The sequence below is a fragment of the Cuculus canorus genome, chromosome 1 (assembly GCF_017976375.1).
Source record: "Cuculus canorus isolate bCucCan1 chromosome 1, bCucCan1.pri, whole genome shotgun sequence".
NCBI lineage: Eukaryota > Metazoa > Chordata > Aves > Cuculiformes > Cuculidae > Cuculus > Cuculus canorus.
Genome location: NC_071401.1, coordinates 142529260 through 142548218, shown reverse-complemented (window position 1 = coordinate 142548218; position 18959 = coordinate 142529260). Strand labels below are relative to the sequence as shown.

The 18959-nt window shown below is 40.6% G+C and overlaps 2 protein-coding genes across 24 annotated transcripts in view; one reads left to right on the top strand and one right to left on the bottom strand.

Moving 5' to 3' along the window:
- Positions 1–2035, bottom strand: part of DCP1B (decapping mRNA 1B) — a 46865-nt gene extending 44830 nt beyond the window's left edge. For both annotated transcript variants that reach the window (XM_054055956.1, XM_054055889.1), the window contains exons 1-2: positions 1843–2035; positions 487–527 (exon numbers count right to left, since the gene is read on the bottom strand). In XM_054055956.1, the coding sequence (XP_053911931.1) occupies positions 487–527; positions 1843–1995 (194 nt within the window). In that variant the 5' untranslated portion in view covers positions 1996–2035. The remainder of the gene's footprint in view (positions 1–486; positions 528–1842) is intronic.
- The window catches only part of CACNA1C (calcium voltage-gated channel subunit alpha1 C), a 481236-nt gene that overhangs the window by 13646 nt on the left and 448631 nt on the right, over positions 1–18959 (top strand). The window lies entirely within an intron of this gene.

Genomic DNA, 18959 nt, shown 5'->3' with positions numbered 1-18959 from the left:
CAATGTCACTGATGAAGATATGAAACAGCACTTGTCCCAGTATGGACGCTTGACGGACACCACTCGTCACGGATCTCCATCTGGACTTCTAGCCATTGACCACCTACTCTCTGAATATGACAATCCAACCAGTCTCTTATCCGACGAACCATCCACCCATCAAATTCATATCTTTCCAATTTAGAAAGAAGACGTTGCAGGGGACCATGTCAAAGGCTTTACAGAAGTCCAGATAGATAAATGCTATGTCCTAGTTAAAACAACATACGAGATTCTACGGTTTACCCATACTGAGATATAAATCGTGTTTGGAAGTCTAATTCAAATGTAAGGTGATATCTCCTTCCTAGTGATTTCTTCCTCAGATTTGCCTGTGCCAATTTCAGGGATTTTTTACTCTTGAACTCATCCAGCCATGCTCCATCCCAGTTAGCTTTTCCACACCTGCAGGTTTCACCTGCAGACATTAAAATCTTATGTCCTCACCTTGTGTAAACAAACAGTGTTCCCTCCACGTCAGTCTTCTCCTGAAGAAAACGAAAGTTAAGAAAGTTGAAATCAGGGCAGCATTTGCTAGCCGTCAGCAAGTCTCATCTTTATCTCTGTTTTACCAGTACCATCAGTTACATCTCTCTCACCTAAGCCATGAAAAAGTAATTAAACCCAAATTCATCAGCTGGTAGTGAGAGACTAGAGCTAGCTAGCACAGGACACCATATAGTGGACCCAAGTTCTACAACAAAATACGAAAAGCCTAAAGTCTCACCACCGTGAGAATAAACACTGAGCTGGATTAAGGCTCAACTACCTCTGAAGGGCCACCCAGGCCAGGTTCTAGGAGAGGATTTTCCAAACAGTGCCTGCCCTCAGGGGCAACACTCAGGACAGGGAAATAGGAAACCACACCAAAGACAGATTGCACAGGTTCTTCAAATACAGGACCTAGGCCTCACCATTGCAGCAAACCAAGAGCTATCTGCAAACAGAATGTTAAATTACCAGGAGATTCCTCAAGCTAACGGCTTTTTTAAAGTCGTAAGTACCCTTTTTATTTGCAACTCAAGTTAATGATATTTTAAAGAAAGTAGCCTTTTTGTCTGCAACTCCAATGCACTTTTAGAGGTGTTTTGGTTCTTTATATATGTCTGGATCACAGAGGCTCTCCCGAGGGCCTGATTTAAACCCCACTCCCCTACAGCCCTGCCGTGAAGCACAAAACCTTTAGTGCCTCATGACCTTTTCAAGACCTGCCTCCAAGGCACCACAAGGCTTCTCATGCTCCCAGAGAGGCTGTGCCTCACCCAAGACACCCAGGCCTCTGCCAAGGCCTGAGGCAGCCCCTCAGCCCACCCCTTGCACCTTGGCCATGGCAGGGCCATACCCCTCCCTATGCCCAGCCCCTCACAGGGGGCGGGGCCTGTCCACAAGCCCCACCCATATATAAACCACGCCTACTTGGTCAGGCCCCGCCCCCTCAGGCCCTACTTAAGCCCCTGCCAGCCCCCCTTAAGCCCCGCCCCTGTCTCAAGCCCCGCCTCCTACTTAAGCCCCTACTCCAAGCCCCGCCTCCACTCCAAAAGCCCTGTCCCTTGCCCCAAGCCCCGCCCTCCTTCCAAGCCCCGCCTATGTAAGCCCCGCCCCGACACAAGCCCCTCCCCTGGTCCAAGCCCCGCCTCCCCATCCAAACACCATCTACCCTGCCCAAAGCCCCGCCTCTCTGCTTAAAGCCACGCCCACTCGTCTAAAGCCACGCCCTCTTCAGGCGCGAGCGCTTCCCGCGGCGGGCAGGCGCGGCGTGTTGGGGGGGGGGGGGGAGAAGGAGTGAGGCGCGTCGTGACGTACCCACTCGTTGGCGCGGTGGCCGAAGGTGTAGAGCGCCACCTGGCTGGCCACGTCCACGATGCTGCTGATGTAGGGGTCGTGCTGCTGCAGCGCCGCCAGGCTGATGTCCAGCCCCTTGCCCGGCACGGCGGCCCCGGCCACCGCCGCCGCCATTTTGCCTCCCGACAACAACACAGGGTTCCTAGTAGGCACAACTAATCCAACGCCGAAAAGGAAGGGCTGGTTCTTCTTCACCCCCTCGTCCCCGCCTCGCGCGACGGGAGAGCCGAGCCCAGGCGACTCAATCGAGCGCCGAGCGCCTGAGTTCAGGATCGCTGCCGGTGGGGAGGCTGTAATGGCAGAGCCTCCGCTTTCGAGGGCTTCTCTTCCCTCCGGGCTGGTACCCCTCGTTCCTAGGCCGCTCCCTGACAACTGGGGAGGTCGCTGGCGGGGCTGATTGTCCAGAGTGGCAGCTGTGAGCCCTTGGCACCAAAGGCGATGGGATGCGCTGCCGGGTGCCGAGCAGGGAGTCCTAGAATCATAGAATACTTTGTTTGGAAAAGATCTTGGCCAGCAGGGTGAGGGAGGCCATCCTGACGGCAGTGGGTGTAAACTGGAGAGGGGCAGATTTAGACTAGACATAAGGAAGAATTTCTTCATGACAGTGGTGAAGCGCTGGCACAGGTTGCCCAGGGAACCTGTGGCCCATCCCTGGAGGTGTTCAAGGCCAGGTAGGATGGGGCCTTGAGCAGCCTGGTCTAGTGGGATGTCTCTGCACATGGAAAGGAGGTTGGAATTGGATGGTCTTTAACGTCACTTCCAACCCAAACTATTCTGTGATTCTGTTCCTCTGTTTTGAGACCCCAGCTGGAGTTTTGTGTCCAGTTCTGGAATCCTAAACATAAGAAGGATATGGAGCTGTTGGAATGGGTCCAGAGGAGGGCTACAAAGATGATCAGAGGGCTGGAGCACCTCCCATAGGAGGACAGGCTGAGAGAGTTTGGGTTGTTCAGCTTGGAGAAGACTCCAAGGAGACCTTGCAGCAGCCTTCCAGCACCTGAAGGGGCTACAGGAAAGCTGGGGAGGGACTGTTTACAAGGACATGTAGTGATAGGATGAGGGGGAATGGATATAAATTGGAGAAGGGAAGATTTAGACTAAACATAAGGAGGAAATTCTTCATAATGAGTGTCATGAGGCACTGGAAGCTGTGGATGTCTTACCTCTGGAAGTGTTCAAGGCCAGGTTGGATGGGACCTTGGGCAGCCTGATCTACTGGGACATGTCCCTGCCCATGGCTGGGAAGTTGGAACTGGATGATCTTTAAGGTCCCTTCCAACTCAAACCATTCTATGATTCTATGACTTTTGAGATCATCAAGTCCAACTGCATCTGTCCACTACTAAACCATATCCCTGAGCACTTCACCTGCCTGTCTTCTAAACACTTCCAGGGATAGGAACTCAACCACATCTGTGGGCAGCTTATGTTAGTGCCCCTTAGCCTAAGAGGGAGAAGGTGTGGCATGCACCATAGTGTGCAGAGCCTCAGGAGAGCAGGAAGCCACAGGCCAAGGTGGAGCTGAAGCCACTACGGGTGTACAGGAGAGGCTGCACAGTTAGCACGTGTGTCTGTAAGCATACGGTTCTGCAAGGATGCGTGTACTGCCTGTGTGCTTACACGTGTACCAACACAGTGCATGCACAGCTCTTGAACAGGAAGATCAATGGTTCAGATCGATGAATACACACAGTCTGTATTTGCCAGCATACATTCACAGACTTCTGCAAAGAACTTAAGGGAAATAGGACACGAGTGCAAACTAAGCCATCATACAACCCCCCTCTGTGTGTATATATATATATATATACACACTCACACATATATGTGACAAGCATCTGAAACATAAACAAACATACTATGATATGGAGATATACAAACAGTAGAGGAACAGATGGCCGAGACATGAATTTAGGTACCATATTTTCCTATCAGACACACATATTTATTATTAATCTATTGATATCAATAGTTTACAGCAAATTAATGAGCTTTCTGTGCCATGCAAATAAACTCAATAAGTACTTACATGTAAAAGATTTGTTTAATGTCTAGCCTGAACCCCCTGCGAGAGCAAATTTTTTTTCTTATTTTGTCACCTCAGACTGATGTAGCAGTTTTGGAAGAAGTTACCACCTTCTATATACAGAAGCCATAGGGTGATATATTTCCTTCCAGAGAATGGGATACCCTGCAAGAAATAAAGGCAAAGTTGATGGATGCTATCTTGTTGGTTTGCAGTGTCCCCAACTCAAGATTTTTTAAAGAGCAGTAGCTGGACACGGGATAAAAACTGCTGTTTTGTTTTCTTCCCTCCTTTTCACTCTAGGCTTTGAAGAGCCTGAAAGGCTTCTTCAGAAAGGACACAGAGAGACACTGTTCTTTGAGATTCAGGAGAGAGCATGCAACTTTTGTTGTAAGCCCAGAAGGCCATTAAATTTCGCCTTACTAAGATTAAGGACCTACAGATTGCTCTGCAAACATATACTGGGAGAGGAAACCTTTATATGTACCCTTTTATTGTAATCCATCTCACTCTTAGTTCCTCTTTTTCTAAAGCTACCTTGTTTCAGTTGGAGCTGTAATGAAACAGAGCTTTAGAGTTTAGAAGTTTGTAGGTGGTTTTTATATACTTGTGGTAGGAAAATGGCTCTAAGCAGTTCCATTGCAGTGCTCTGGCTGACTTACAGATCCTGTGGCAGCAAGGAAGATGTATGGGTTCATGGTGGACAAGGGAAGCTGCTATCCTTGGTCTGGAAATGACCAGAATAGAATGAGAAAAAGAGAAAAGGTAGTAAGCAGGGAAGATAAGTCATATTGCTCAAATAGACTTACAATTTTCTCTTATTGCTGCTTAGATAGTCCTCAGTTCCCAGTTAGGCTCACCTAACCACATTCCTCCTCAGTTCCCAGTTAGGCTCACCTAACCACATTCCTCCTCATGTGCTGGAGTTTCTCCTTACTGTCTTATCTCCAATTCTTGGCAATTCTCCTGCTTACAAAAAAATGCTTGCAACCAAGGCATAGAAAGCTCAAACTCTTGGATTCCCATTCCTGAAGTTTCCCTTTCTAGATGCCTTTTCTCCATCCAACAATAATACTTCAAAAATTATGTCCTGCCTTTTGAGTTTTTTTTTGTTGGTTTTTTTTTTTTTGGTGTTGTAAAGTCCTGTAAGGAAGAATGTGTTATGGAAACTGTATTTCAAATGCTATTCATTTGAACTGAAAATACTTACATATAGCTGTTATTGGGCATGAGAAAGCAGTATACAGAATTTAGAAGATGTATTGCAGCCCTTTTCCAACTGAAAAAAGAAAATGTTTGAAGCAGGAATAATGCGTCTTTCAGCATATACAACTTGCCTTGTTTCTGTTGTTGCTCCTTTTGCCAGGCCACATAGTAACCAATATTTGAAGCCTTGCATGTTTGTTATGTCAGAGAGATAGACTGACTCGCTAAAGCGTGTTTCCTGTGTCTTCTCTTGACATACAAAGATGGTGGAGTGTCCTGTTTCCTTGAGCTCCATGGAAGCAAACACAACTGTGAGGTTAAATATTTTTAAGTAGGCCTGTCAAAAATTTGGCGTGTTGGTTTTTAGTCCCCTGTGTTGATGCTTCTTTAGAACCACTTCCCTCCTGGACTGCTGCATCCCTTTCTGTAGTTGGCCAGACGGTTCTCTAGCCTTGTGTTTTGAGTTAGCAAACTTGTCAAGGTTCTGATCAGGCCTGTTTATATTTTCTGTTGCACTGTGAGGTAGCCTCTGCTGCTTCCAGCTGTTTTGCTGTATAAGTGGAATGTAATTGCTCCTTCCATTTATTTGAACTCAAGGTACTTAATAAAGCCATTAGTTCTGCCCTGCTTTATGGGATCATTGGATAGTACACTAAAAATTTTCCAGTGAAACAAGATCTTGTTAAGAAGAGAAACACTGTGAATTCTCAATGCATCTAAAAAGTTAAGGACATTTTGGCAAAAATGTCACAGCTGAAAAAGGTTGATTCTTTAAACTGCAGTTATTTGCTTACAGTCAGTAATCCAGTAGTCCATAATAACTATCAAATCATGTTAGAATGATTTTGCTGTAATTTGTTTATGAAACAAAGTAATTTTCTAGCTTTCAAAATGTCATAATTTCATGAAGTATATAATTAGAATGTCACATTTTTGTCTTCCACCCACCTGGATACTATTCTGTTGAAAAAAAAATCCACACCTATGCTTTTGACACAGTATGAAAGGGATTTTGTGTAGGCAATATCCAGACTGATTTAAGGCAAAATCCACACAGCATGACATTCTTAAGCTCTCCATTAATAATAAACATTAAGATGGTTAGGCCACACCTTTTCACAAGGATTGTTCAAATAGGTATTAGCTTTTGCTTCAAATTCAAGAATCTATGGCACCTGTAAAGACTAAGCCATACCTCCTAGGGCAAATTATGGTCATTGAGTATATGATTTTATGTGAATATGTTTGATGGCACTGCTGGGCATACACAAACCCTGTCCCAAGCCCCAGCCATTCAGTCCTGCCATTCTGGCACTGTGGTACTGTACTGGCACAAGTGCATGTGTGGCCACAGTGTGAACCAGTCAGACTAGGGAAACGAACTGACAGAAAAACAAGTCTTCATACTGCTGCTGAGATCACAGCTTCAACTGATGGATTTCCTATCTGTTCACATTCAGTGCTTTCTCTAAGCAGCAATTTTTTTTTTTTTTAATAAACAGCAGGAATTGCTTGAGAAAATATAGTGTTGAGCACCTTGTTTGCTTCACTTTCTCATCTCTAGCCCCTTTGGAGTTGTTATTGCATGGTAGTTGCCTTTTCCTTTCTACTCCTTCCCTGAAGCTGTCAAAATTTTCTTCTCAGTCTGACTAGGGGCACCACTGCTGCTGAGGTGCTGAGGCAGTACTAATAAGCTCCTCTTACCCCATCCAGAGACACTTGAATATCTTTGTGTGGTGCTTTCCAGCATGTCGGCTTCCTGGGGAAGAGTAGGTGGCTCTTGTGGAGCCAGGACGATGCCACAAGGCTTGGTTACCCATGCTCCACATATTTCTGGGGCTGTGCTTGCAGGTCTGCAGTATGGTACCTCTCAGTTCCCCTGTGGTTTGTGCTAAAGGCTGGTTGCATACCTTCCCAGAAGCTATTGAATTGTACAGTCTTTTCAGCCCACATTTATTACAGGCTCTCAGTAGTTAGCATTAGAGTGCTTTCCTCATGCTCAAAAGTTAAAAATTGTTGGTTGTACTGCTGGACCACTTCTTAGCTCGAGTCCTAATGGTTATAGCAATTTTAGTCTTTTTGTTAGTAATTTATTACTTGCTAAATTCCTTAACGAGTGTAGGGTCAGGCTATGTAGTTTCATCTGGTGCAGTTATTAAAAAAATATCTCCCTGTGCTAGAACTAAATCTGCTTACTTTCATTCCAATTCAAAACAACTCTCCCTCCTGCCCCTAAATAAATGCCAGTGCATTAAGTTATAATAGTAACGTGCAAATGTTTGTCTGTAATGTTGCTCCCTTGTGAATTTTATGAGACTGTTTTGAGATTATCTGCAAAAGTTAGTCCACACAAGAATGGGATAGTATTCTTTGGCAATCTTGGGTTTGAAATTCTGTTGTTATGTATACTATGTATGAAATCATAGAATCTCAGAACGGTTTGGGTTAGTATGAACCTTAAAGTTCATCCTGTTCCACCTCCACTGCCATGGACAGAGACACCTCCCACTGGATCAGGTTGCTCAAAGCCTCATCCAGCCTGGCCTTGAACACCTCCAGGGATAGGGTTTCCATGACTTCTCTGGACAAGTTGTTCCAGTGCCTCACCACCCTCACAGCCACAAATTTCTTCCTAATATCTAATCTAAATCTACCCTCTTTCATCTTTAAACCACTTCCCGATAATTAACTGTAACTTACTATGATTTTCAGTTGAAAAATGATTTACTATGCTTTTCAGTTTTCTTCTGCCTGTAAAATCCTGGTTTTTTACCAATAGACTATTTTTTGCTTTGACTTATTTTTTAGTAAATGATCCTGGTAGCAAGTAACTCTACACTTTTTCTTTTGCTGTGCATTTATTTGCAAGATACTGAGCTTTTTTAATAGGCCCAGCTTCTGCCAGTGGCCTAGTTGGAGGAGAACTAAAGGAAAGTTCCCTACTATTATTAATTGAACTACTATATTTTATATATAACGTCCTACATAGATATTCTTCTGGAGTGAAGAATTCTTTTTTTTTATTTAGCTTTCTTCACTTTTAAGAGGACATAATCTGAGCTGAAAAAAAACCCAAACCAACCCAACAAAACTCAGAAGACGACTATTTTGGGAGGAGGAAGGGAGAGGCTGTATCAATATAATGACATTAAATTATAGTGTTATACAGAAAAGAAACCTTTCTTGTGTATATTTAATCAGTAAAAAATTCTGATTTTTGTCAGTCTTAGATTTTCAATGTTTTAAGTGACTGTATGATTTCAGTGCCTTATCCTTCAGTAGAGCAGAAATGAGAAAATTAAAAAAGATTTTTGAGCATGCAATATTTTTTTTCCCCAGTTATACCAGTTGACGTAATAAGGGGTGTTACCTTTATCTGTAAACTTTGCCTAATTTCTGTAATTATACAATTGTGAGTACAATTCTGTCAGCTCTTTTAATCAAATTCTATATTACACCTTCCAGTCTCTCTGTAATGCTGATAATGTGCTAAACATACACTGTTGATTTTCCTGTTATAACAAAAAGTACTGTCAAAATTTGTTGGCTTTTTTCGCCTTCTTTGTTTATTTAATATAGCAGAAATCCTTGACTTCCTTCAGTAATATTTCTCATAAGGCTTAATTTTACAAGTTCCTTTACTTTCATCCCCATACTTCTTTAATTACAGTGTAAAAAATTTACACTGGATTTTATTGTGAGAAGGCAGCTGTTTTGGGCCAGTACTTTAGTTCTTCAGTAATTTTATCATTACAACTGTATTTGCTCATAATCAATAAAATAGTGTTGATAATCATTATATTGTTGCTGTCCTGATAAACTGCCATAAGCTGTTTTGATCCATCAGTTCTTTCTTTACACAACTGGTTGACTAGACAAATGACCAAAATACTGATGAGGATAGGGTATTCCTGCTATTCCCCACAGGTTAATAAGATATAACAGTAATTATATCTTACCTAAGATAATCCCTTTCCAACCGCATCCTTCTGGAGCTCTAAAATACCTATTTTCTGGTTAGTTAGATGGCTTCATTTATTTAATTCATAATATGGCAAGACCCACTAGATAATTACATGAAGTCAGGACCTCATTTTTCCACCTCACCTGGTGTTGAAGCTCTTGCCGTATTAAAGAAATGTAGTCATAGCAGAGACAAGCTGCAGTTGCTGCTGCGAAGAAGCTGGTAGCAAGGCTGGAGAAATACATGGGCTGAATCTGGTGAGAGGGCTGGGATAGAGTGCATAGAGAATTGTGCCTGTGGTGCCAAAGTATCTTTTCATAAAAATTAATTCTGTACATTGAAATCAGCTTTTTTTTCTCTTTCCTCTTGAATTAATTGATGAAGTAAGGAGAAGCTCTGAACAACCGTTACACCTGTAGCTGTTAGTGTTACTGTGTGAAGAGACTTTGCATTGTTGCTTTCTCAACCAATTGAAGTATCTTCTTGGGTTTTGTTGTGGTTGTTTTTTTGTCTTCATTGAAGAATGTTGGTGTGTATTAAAGACTGATAAAGAATTTAATAGCCTTAGCATAAGTGAGTGAAATTAGAGTCCTTTAGCAATATTGAATTCTAAGGAGCTGCAACAGATAAATGATGATATAAGGAAGGATCCTTAAAGTTAAAATAATCAAGCAAGTAAAGTAGATTTTCTGTCTTAAACATTCCTCCAGTCTTTTGTAAGTCTCTGCTTACAAAAATTGCTGTAGGGAAATTTTTGTGATGCTGATGGCTACTTCATATCTGCTCCTGCAGGTGGTAAGACCTTGTGAAGGTTCTCCTAAATATATCTCCCATAGTTAAAGTTAGACTTGTACATGACTTTTAATTGAGGACACTTAACTTATAATAGCATAGTCTTTACATTTTGGTATAATGCTTTGGGTGAACATTTTTATTTGTTACTGCTTTTATTTGGCTAGTAAGTGTCAATTAGAGATTTATTTTTAAACAAACTTTCTTTCAAACTGAAAATTGACTTTTTTGTTATGCAGCATGTTGCAAAAAGGATCCACAATTACCTCTATGCTTTAAATGCAATTACTTGCTTCTTCCTGAAATTAAGGAATGCTTAATTTTTAATTTATTTCTCCATTTTGGTCATTATTTCTGTTGCTCTAGTGTTTGTAGGCATGGGAAGAAAGGCCTGGGTAGAAAAAGGAGCTCAGATTTGTGTAACTGCACCAGAAGATAAAACTTGATAACATTTGAAGTGTTGCCCTTGGAAACAGTGAATGCAGTCTATCCTTAGTTTTTAGGAGGGATGAATTTGGGCAAAGGCACCTTCCAGCAGGCAACCAATAGAAGATTTAAGCACTTTGAATGAGATTTTGATATGGAAACCCAGGATATTAGCACCACAAACCTCCAGTGGGCATCTGAGACTCGGCTTATTACACTTTTGTGAATTTGTTTCCCCCATTGAATTCTGAGACCTGCGAAGGCGTTTGGCAGTCCCTCTCCTACAATGTGATTTTGTCATTTTCTGGTGATGCTGTGCTATGTCTTCTGTCAGATTAAATTTACAGGCATATTACCTTGCTTGACAGAAACATGAACTACATGGATTTTTCAAAGAAAAACTTCCATAAGCAGTAACAGGCCAAGGTTTCTTTCATCCTCTTATTTTTTTCTGCTGGTTTGCCTGAATCTGTTAATTTTATTATCATCCTAAATTAATCTTACAAATATAAATTTCAATTGAACTTGCTTTGTGATCTACAGTGAAATTGCTGTGTCATTTATGCAGTAGTAAACATAGTAAGACCATGTAAAACTAAAACAGGTTCCAGATATTTTTTGTTAGGTGCTTCTGTTATTTACTCTTGACTTACTACTGAATTTTAAGAAAAGATCTTTCTGAAAGTTTTAAGTGGCTTCTGAGGGAGTTCAGTTATTAGCAGATCAGATAACAGAATGTATTTTATGGTTCTTCTAGAATCATAGAATGTTTGAGGTTGGAAGGGATCGCTGGAGGTCATGTTGTTCAACCCTCTCAAACAGGGTCACCTACAGTGGATTGCACAGGACCTCCACTACTCCAGGGGCGGAGATACCACAGCCTCCTTCAGAACTTCCCTGGGCAGCCTGTGCCAATGCTTGGTCACTCTCATAAGGAAAAAAAAAACATATTAAAAAAATTGTTTCCTAGTGTTCAGTGGGAACCTCCTGTGTTTCAGTTTGTGCCCCTTGTTGTGTCACTGTCTCTTGTCCTGCCACTGGACACCACTGAAAATAGCTGGCTCTGCCTTCTTTGCACCCTCCCTTCAAGTATTTGTATGTATCGACAAGATCTTTGTGAGCCTTCTCCAGGCTGAATAGTTCCAGTTCTCTCAACCTTTCCTCAGGGGTGTGATGCTTCAGACCATTAATCATCTTTGTGGCCCTTCACTGGACTCCCTCCAGTACATCCATATTTCTCTTCTACTGAAGAGTCCAGAACTGGACCTAGTACTGCAGGTGTGGCTTTACTAGTGCTGAGCAGAGGGGAAGGATTACCTACTTTGACCTGTTGGCAATAATTTGCCTAATGCAGCCCAGGATACCATTCACCTTTCCTGCAGCAAGGGCAGGAAAATGACACCTCATGTTCAACTTGGTATCCACCAGGTTCTTTTTTGCAAAGCTGCTTTCAAGCTGAGTGGCCCTCAGCATATATTGGTGAATGGGGTTGTTCCTCTTGAGGTGCAGGACTTTGCACTTCCCTTGTTGAACTTCATCCAGTTCCTGTTGACCCGTTTCTCCAGCCAGTCAAGGCTGCTCTGGATGACAGCACGGCTCTGGTGTATCAGCCACATCTTGTAGTATGTATCATTTGCAAACGTACTGAGGATGCATTCTGTTAAACAGGAGTTTAACATCTTAACCAACTCATTTAGCCCTTATTCAAAGCAATATAATTTCCCCCTTTTGATATAAAAGCCAATGTACTTGGTTTCATCTCTGAATCCAAATGAAAAGACAGGGAGCAAGGGAGCAAAATGCATGAGGCAACTTAGTAGATTGGATTATAAAGGAAAGATAAGGACTGGAAGAGAACTAGTGATAGTATTGTGTTATTGTTGATATAATACACAGACATACAGATTGGAAAAGCAGGATGCATGTGGAGTCACAGCTGACAAGATGAGAAGACAGAAGAACCAGGGAGAATGGAATGGAGTGCAAGAGCTGACGTGGGACAAGGCTTGCTGTGGTGGAGCGAAAGGCAGGATTAGTGTGGGGGCAAAACTGAAGGAGGCTTGCAGACAGAATAAGATACCTACTGGGAATTAAGTGAAATGGAAAGGGTGTTGTTGTGTAGATCTTGGGGCAGAAAAATTCAGGTAGATTTTATAACTGAAAGTAGAGTATTAGAAGTGTTTTGATGGAATAAAATGCTGAGCACAAGGATGGGTAAACAGTGTGCCATCATTACTGGAAACTGCCCTTCTGCCATGATCATTTTTTAGGTCACTTTAATCACTGCTTGTGACATGACCTAGTTGGAAGTGGTTGCTGTTACAGAACAGAACGTATGGAGAGTCTCTCCTCACGCAGCACTGAGCAATTAGGAACCAGATACAGCATCACGGGCATTTTCTGTCTCTGTCTCCGGGTGGTTTCTGAGGGATACAGAACAACAGGCGTTTTTTCTGCCTCCTTGAGGAAGACGTGGATTTAAGAGTTGGAGGAGATGTTGGGTGACCATCAAGAGAAATGTTGTAATAATTCAGGAAGCATTTATGAAAGGATAAAGCCTGTTAGAAAGCATCTATGTTTTCCCTACTACATGGCAACAGTTGCCACAAGATATAAAAGCCCCCTGTACAGTTTCAAGAGAGATGATACAGTCTACCATTTTCAAATGTCTTAGTATCATTAATTCCAACAGATAAATAGCACTTACATTTTATCCTGAAAGTAACTGCATGTCAATAAAGTCTGCTGCTTGAAATATGGCTTAGGATATAGAGGGAGGAAAAGGCGTAGGGTACTATTTTTAACATTCTATCTTGGATATTGCTGTTTGCAAAAATTATATAAACCAAGCTGTTTTGTCTGAGCTTTTGGTAGTATATGTATGTGTGTTTGTATACAAAGAAAACCCACCCCACAACAAACCAATCAGGCCTAAAAGGCGAGAGGGGCTCGTTTTACTAGTCACTAAACATTTCAAGAAATAAAATGATGTAAAGCTTTTCTGAAGTTTGATTTCCTCTAGCATTTGGTTATCTGCATTAACTCCACCAGTGATGACTCCATTTTCATTCTCCTGTAAGTGAATAAGATGGCTTGGTTTATGGGTTTTTCCTTTCATGTGGTGAATCCATTTTACTATGCTAGGAGAAAATTATAACCACCTTAAGTCTGTAGTTTCATTGATTCTCAGGTGTCCTACAGCACTGAGGAACTTGGTCTTTATTCTGTGAATGACAGCACTGTACTTAAACTGCTACAGTAACAGGGAAAAAAAAGGTCCCAAATTTGTCATTTCCATAGAAGTGACTCTGAACAGATCTTTGATTTAAAGCAAAAATAGTAGTAACAGGAATAGAGATTCCACAGTTGGTTTATAAGGACCAACCACCTGTCATGAACAACTTTGTCCTGCAGGGTAGACTTCTGTGGGATCCCACACAGCACATTCCTAAACAAGCTGAAATACATCCTGAATTCCAGAGTAGTGATTCCAATGTTTCCCTTGCTCACTTCTCTCAGGATGTTGAACAGCAGAATATCATGTTTGCTGCAGCCTAGGATGTCCTTGACCTGTGCGTTGCCCGGCTCTTCATCCTTTTTCATGACTAACAGGTTGACCACCTCTCCTAGCCATCTCATTCTTAATCTGTATCAAGAAACTGTAATCAACATCTTAACATGACTATTCACGCAAAGGAATTGATTTCATGAAATGGCTAGTTCAAAATTACAAACTAAAGAAGTTGAAATAAGTTTCTAAAACTACTGGGTAATTATCCAGACAGAACTGCTTAAAGCTCTCCCACTCCTAATATTAATAGGAGCCACAAAATTCCCATGCTGACTATGAGGGGAAAAATCAATATCAGCAAACGTACATACATATTGATTTATCTTCCCTTTTGGTTTTCTAATTTAGTAAAGGCTACTAATGCAACATTACAGAAAGATTCTCAGGAGAGTAAAAAGGCTAATAAGATCAGGTATCACTGTTTGTTCTGTGGAAGCGAACTGACTTTATGGTACATAGTCAACTATTGAGTTGCCCAGTACAGGAAGGCCAGTGCGTACTTTTGAATCATGCATGTATCAGAGGGCATTCTTCCAGGCAAGTAGACTAAAAGAGGCCATCAATATGACTTTTTTGGATTGCAGACCCAGCATGCTATTAGGACATGCAGGTTAGAGAGCAGAGGTCCCAGGAACCAAATACTAAGAATTTTTTTACCACGTAGTAGTCCAAGAAACATTGTGCACGTATTTGAGTGTTCTATTATACAGGTCTGTTCAGAGCAGCTAGTAACCTTTGTCAGACTAGGTTAGAGGGGAGTTTTATGATCATGTACACTTTCTTATGCAAATATTTGATTTTTAAGGTGTTTTTTCATGTGTTGTATGAGGAAAAAGAAATACATTACGAAAATGATCTCTTACTCATTCTGAAGAAAGTAAAGGGACGCAAATGAGGAGGGGGAATGTTTTTTATGATTTTAAAACTGAAGTTAATAACTGTTCAGAAGACTAGAAAATTGTCATGTGGGAAAATAATTTGGCTATAAACACACATTGCAAACTTAGAGATGAAATTAGGTCATGATATAGCGCAAGCTTCTCTGTGTTTGAAAGAATATGACCATTTAGAAATAAATATTAATTTCACATAGACTGTACACTTATCACAGACAGATCAATCTCAAAACGCTATTTCTTGCACTGAATGTTATATCTTAAGATATTTAACCTTATAACAGAAATATATACTCCTTGTTATGTTGAAACATGGAAGTGCAACAAGTTATAAAAAGGGAACAATATTGTCTGTATTCTTACTGGACATCATCTATTATATATACACTGATTGGCAGGTACTTCCTACATTCCACATAGTTGAGTTTTTTCCTCTTTTTGAGGACAAGACATTCATGATGATGCAGTTAAAAAGTAGGACATTTCCTTGTCCTACCAAAGGACAAGGAAAAAGCAGATTACTGAAAAATAAGACTGAATAATTAGGTCATTGAAGGCCCAGGCTTATAGAGGTATTTAGTGTCCCAGAAGAATAGCTGATAATCTGTAGTTACAGGATGACTGTAAAAGTTGAGTTCTGTCTACCAAACACCAAATTCCCATTTTTTTTCAACTTTTAATTAATTTGGCCATTAAGACATTTTAGTAGAGATGCAAATAGAAGAACAATCTTTGTCCCACTGTATTTGATGGAAAAAAACATTTTCATTAGTCAGTTTTACTGGACCATCAGCAAGTTCTTGCTTATGGAAAGGGATTACATTTTGGTCTGGAGTACAAAAAGACAAGATGGCTATCTCCAAATGACCATGACATAGTTTATAAATGACTGTGTTCAGACTGCTTTTGCCCAGTTGTCCATCAGCAAAGACCGTGATTACTGTTTGGAGCTACAGTAATACTAGTTTGGCTCAGTATAGAGATGTGCCTTTTTCTAGGGGCAGAGATTTTACTGTAAATATAACCTCTTTACTCAGTCCTTTGGTTCCAAAGACAGAGCAGATAAATCAATATCACAGAAGTAAGGTATTCCAGCAGTTCTGTGAGAAAGTAGTACTTAAACGTAACTTAAATATTGTAAGACACAACTCCATGGAAACAGAATTTCAAGTTTACTCAGCCAGGCTTAATTCTTATTACTTTCACATAATCTTTTAGATATGATTTTCTTTTTATGCATCTCCTGAAACACACACCTTCACTTACCCCCAAATTTAAATATATATGTTATTACTGCACAGCTGAAACATTTCTATTCATAGCCCTTATTTTGCCATTTGAAAAACAGGAGTAACTGATAACAAGTGTAGGTGATCATACTGTTCCACCAGCCCTGGAAAGAAAACACAGACTAAACCTGCAGAAGATGTGGAAGCTATTCTCTCTGAGCAGAGGAGTGCTAGAGCTTCAGGTGTGGAGTTCAGCCTAGCTTCTGAGGTCAGTGATTCTTGTGGTCTGGGATGTTTTTGGTCCCATAGCTTGTTGTTTTTCCGTACTGAGCATATAGAAGCTACAATTCTTTTTATGGAACTTTTATTTGAGAAGATTCAAGTCTGTACATGACAGAAGGTCTTGAAATCTGGGCAATTTTGCTTGTCAGATTGCAAGTTGTAGCTCTGAAGCATTTACTACTCATTTTCTTTGGGAATTTCTAATACATGAATTTTTTAATATCATAGGGAAAAAACACGTCTTACCCTTCTCTTAAAAATAATTGGGGTTTCCTGCCCTGACACCTGCAGAATAAATTCAACCTGAAACTTCAGAAGTTTAAATCTAAACAGTTAAATCTTTGCTATCAAAACCTGAAAAAACATCTTGTGGCAGTGTTCCCTTTTAATGACATTGTGTAAAAAAGTGTATTTTTTAAATTAAAATCAATTTACAGGGCGCCATTTAGTAACACCATAGTTCATGCGTACTAATATGGATTTTCGGTTATTTCATTACAAACTCTCAAATAACTTCACAAATATTTCTTAGTGATATGCAGAAATAATATATTCATCTTATTTTGAAGTAAAAATAGGAAGAAAAAGGTTGCCATTGGTCAATATAACTAAAGAAGCAAGATACCCTTGAGATTAGATATGAAATAATGTACCAAGTCCTTTGTGTTAACATTTGAAAAAGCAACTCTTTGTTCCTTAGGAAAAATTTAGTGGCTCCATCTTTGTTTAGGACTGCTGAATCATCTTCTGAAATCGACATGATTCTTTGACTTTAGTGAGTTTTGAATTGGGTCTCTCGTTGTTGCTTGCACAGTCACAAAATCTTGTTTAGTGACCAGAATATATATGGGTTTTTTTACCCATCGTGTTGTTTCATAGGTAGTGCTCTGCATGTCCTGCCCAGGTACCTGGTCATTGAATCAATGAGTATTTTAGATATTTAATTAAATAATTTTGGACTTGTTAGTGGAAAACCATGAACACCCGTTACATCTTGTTGTCTAGAAAATCACTTGTCAACGGACAGACTAGCTATCAAGAAATAGTTCTGGATAGCTCCTAATGGAGGACTGTCTTGATGCTCTTTCTTTAGGTAAAGATTTCACTGACTCTAAGTTAAATGGACACTAGCAAGCAAAAATTTGCATGGGGAAAATCTTTAATGTATTTTAGCCACAGGCTGCATTGTTTAGAAATAATTTTTAAGAGGCACCACTGGTACTGTTTGTTTATCTTCTGCTTTTCATTCTTATTATAATGATCAGCGTCATTCTTCATTTGTAATCACTTCTGCCTTTTATTTCTTATGCACTACTCAGCTGTTCTCAATCTCATGTAGCTTGGTAGATGTTGTTAACCTCTTTACAACCAAGGATTTGCCCATATTAATGAAATACCTCTGAAGAGACCTAATGCATCATCTGTCTGGACAGTTCTCTGCTAGTGATAAAATAATGAGAAGATTCTTCAAAAACATTGCCACTGTTCAGAAGGTTTGCCAGTAGAAATACTGCTAGAACTGCATGTAAATGATGCAGTTTCCCTTACTGAGATATCGGTTAATTTTTCAGGTTTGCGGGGACACTGTTCTTCCTTGGAATTCTTCAGGGATTTTTCAGGATATATATCATTATGCTTTACTGAAAAAAACTGTTTCTTGATCATTAGTTTTCTAATCTGAGGAAAGGAGGCCTACTTGCATGCAGCTTTTGCCATCACTGTTTATCTAAATGTCTGAGTGATGCGAGCAAAATATATGAAACAGATAAGTCAAAATTCAATCTCAGAGAGTGAGATGGATGGATGGATGGATGGATTCCCATACACGTTGCATCCTGTCATGAGGAAATCTGCCTGAAGATTAAGAGAGTTTGCAGCCTTGTGTTCTCCCAGATCTTTCATTACTTCCAAAGATCCATGAAGCTTTTACTGCAAAGAAAATCTTTTCCACCCGAAGTTCACAACAAGGTTGCCTGTCCTGCTTAATCATAGAAAGCCATGTGCATGCCATGATCAGGTTTCATTCTTGTAACCATGTCTCTTCGGTGCTCTCTTCCCTGTGAAATGTGGAGACCAGGACCTTTGGGGAGAGGAACACAGAACATGGAGAAGAAAGATTGATTTGATTCATGGTGTTACAAGAGGGTAAAAATCTTGGGGGCACATCTAGGCAGAGACACGACTAGAAGTTAGCAGGGAGATGTTGAGTGTTTTTTTTCTGTTTCTGCGAGTAGATGTTAAGTGTTTCTTTCCATTTCTGCAAGTTTCAATGGTAAATTGCTCTACACGTACAAAACTATTGTACACATACACACACCCCAGTCTGGGAACAATAGCTTCCACAGTGCCTCACAGATGGAAGGGAAAGACAGGGAGACGTCAGTACAAACATCCCTACTAACTGTATACGGTGGCCAGGAAGTAAAGGGTGGAGGACATGACAGTTTGGCTAAGTCAAGATATGTCTAGAAACCAATATTATGGAAGAAATGGTCTTTCTCTTTTTATGGTACCCTAAATGTGGTCTGAACCCAGAAAGCTAAGTAGGGATAAGAATGGAAAATTAAGAAGATTCAATACCTTAAATAGTCCCAGGTACAGAAGAAACAAAGATATATAGTGCATTATTTTTTCCTTCATTTTTTTTTTTTTTAAGGGTCTGAGGAGGAAATTGGGAAAGCTGGTA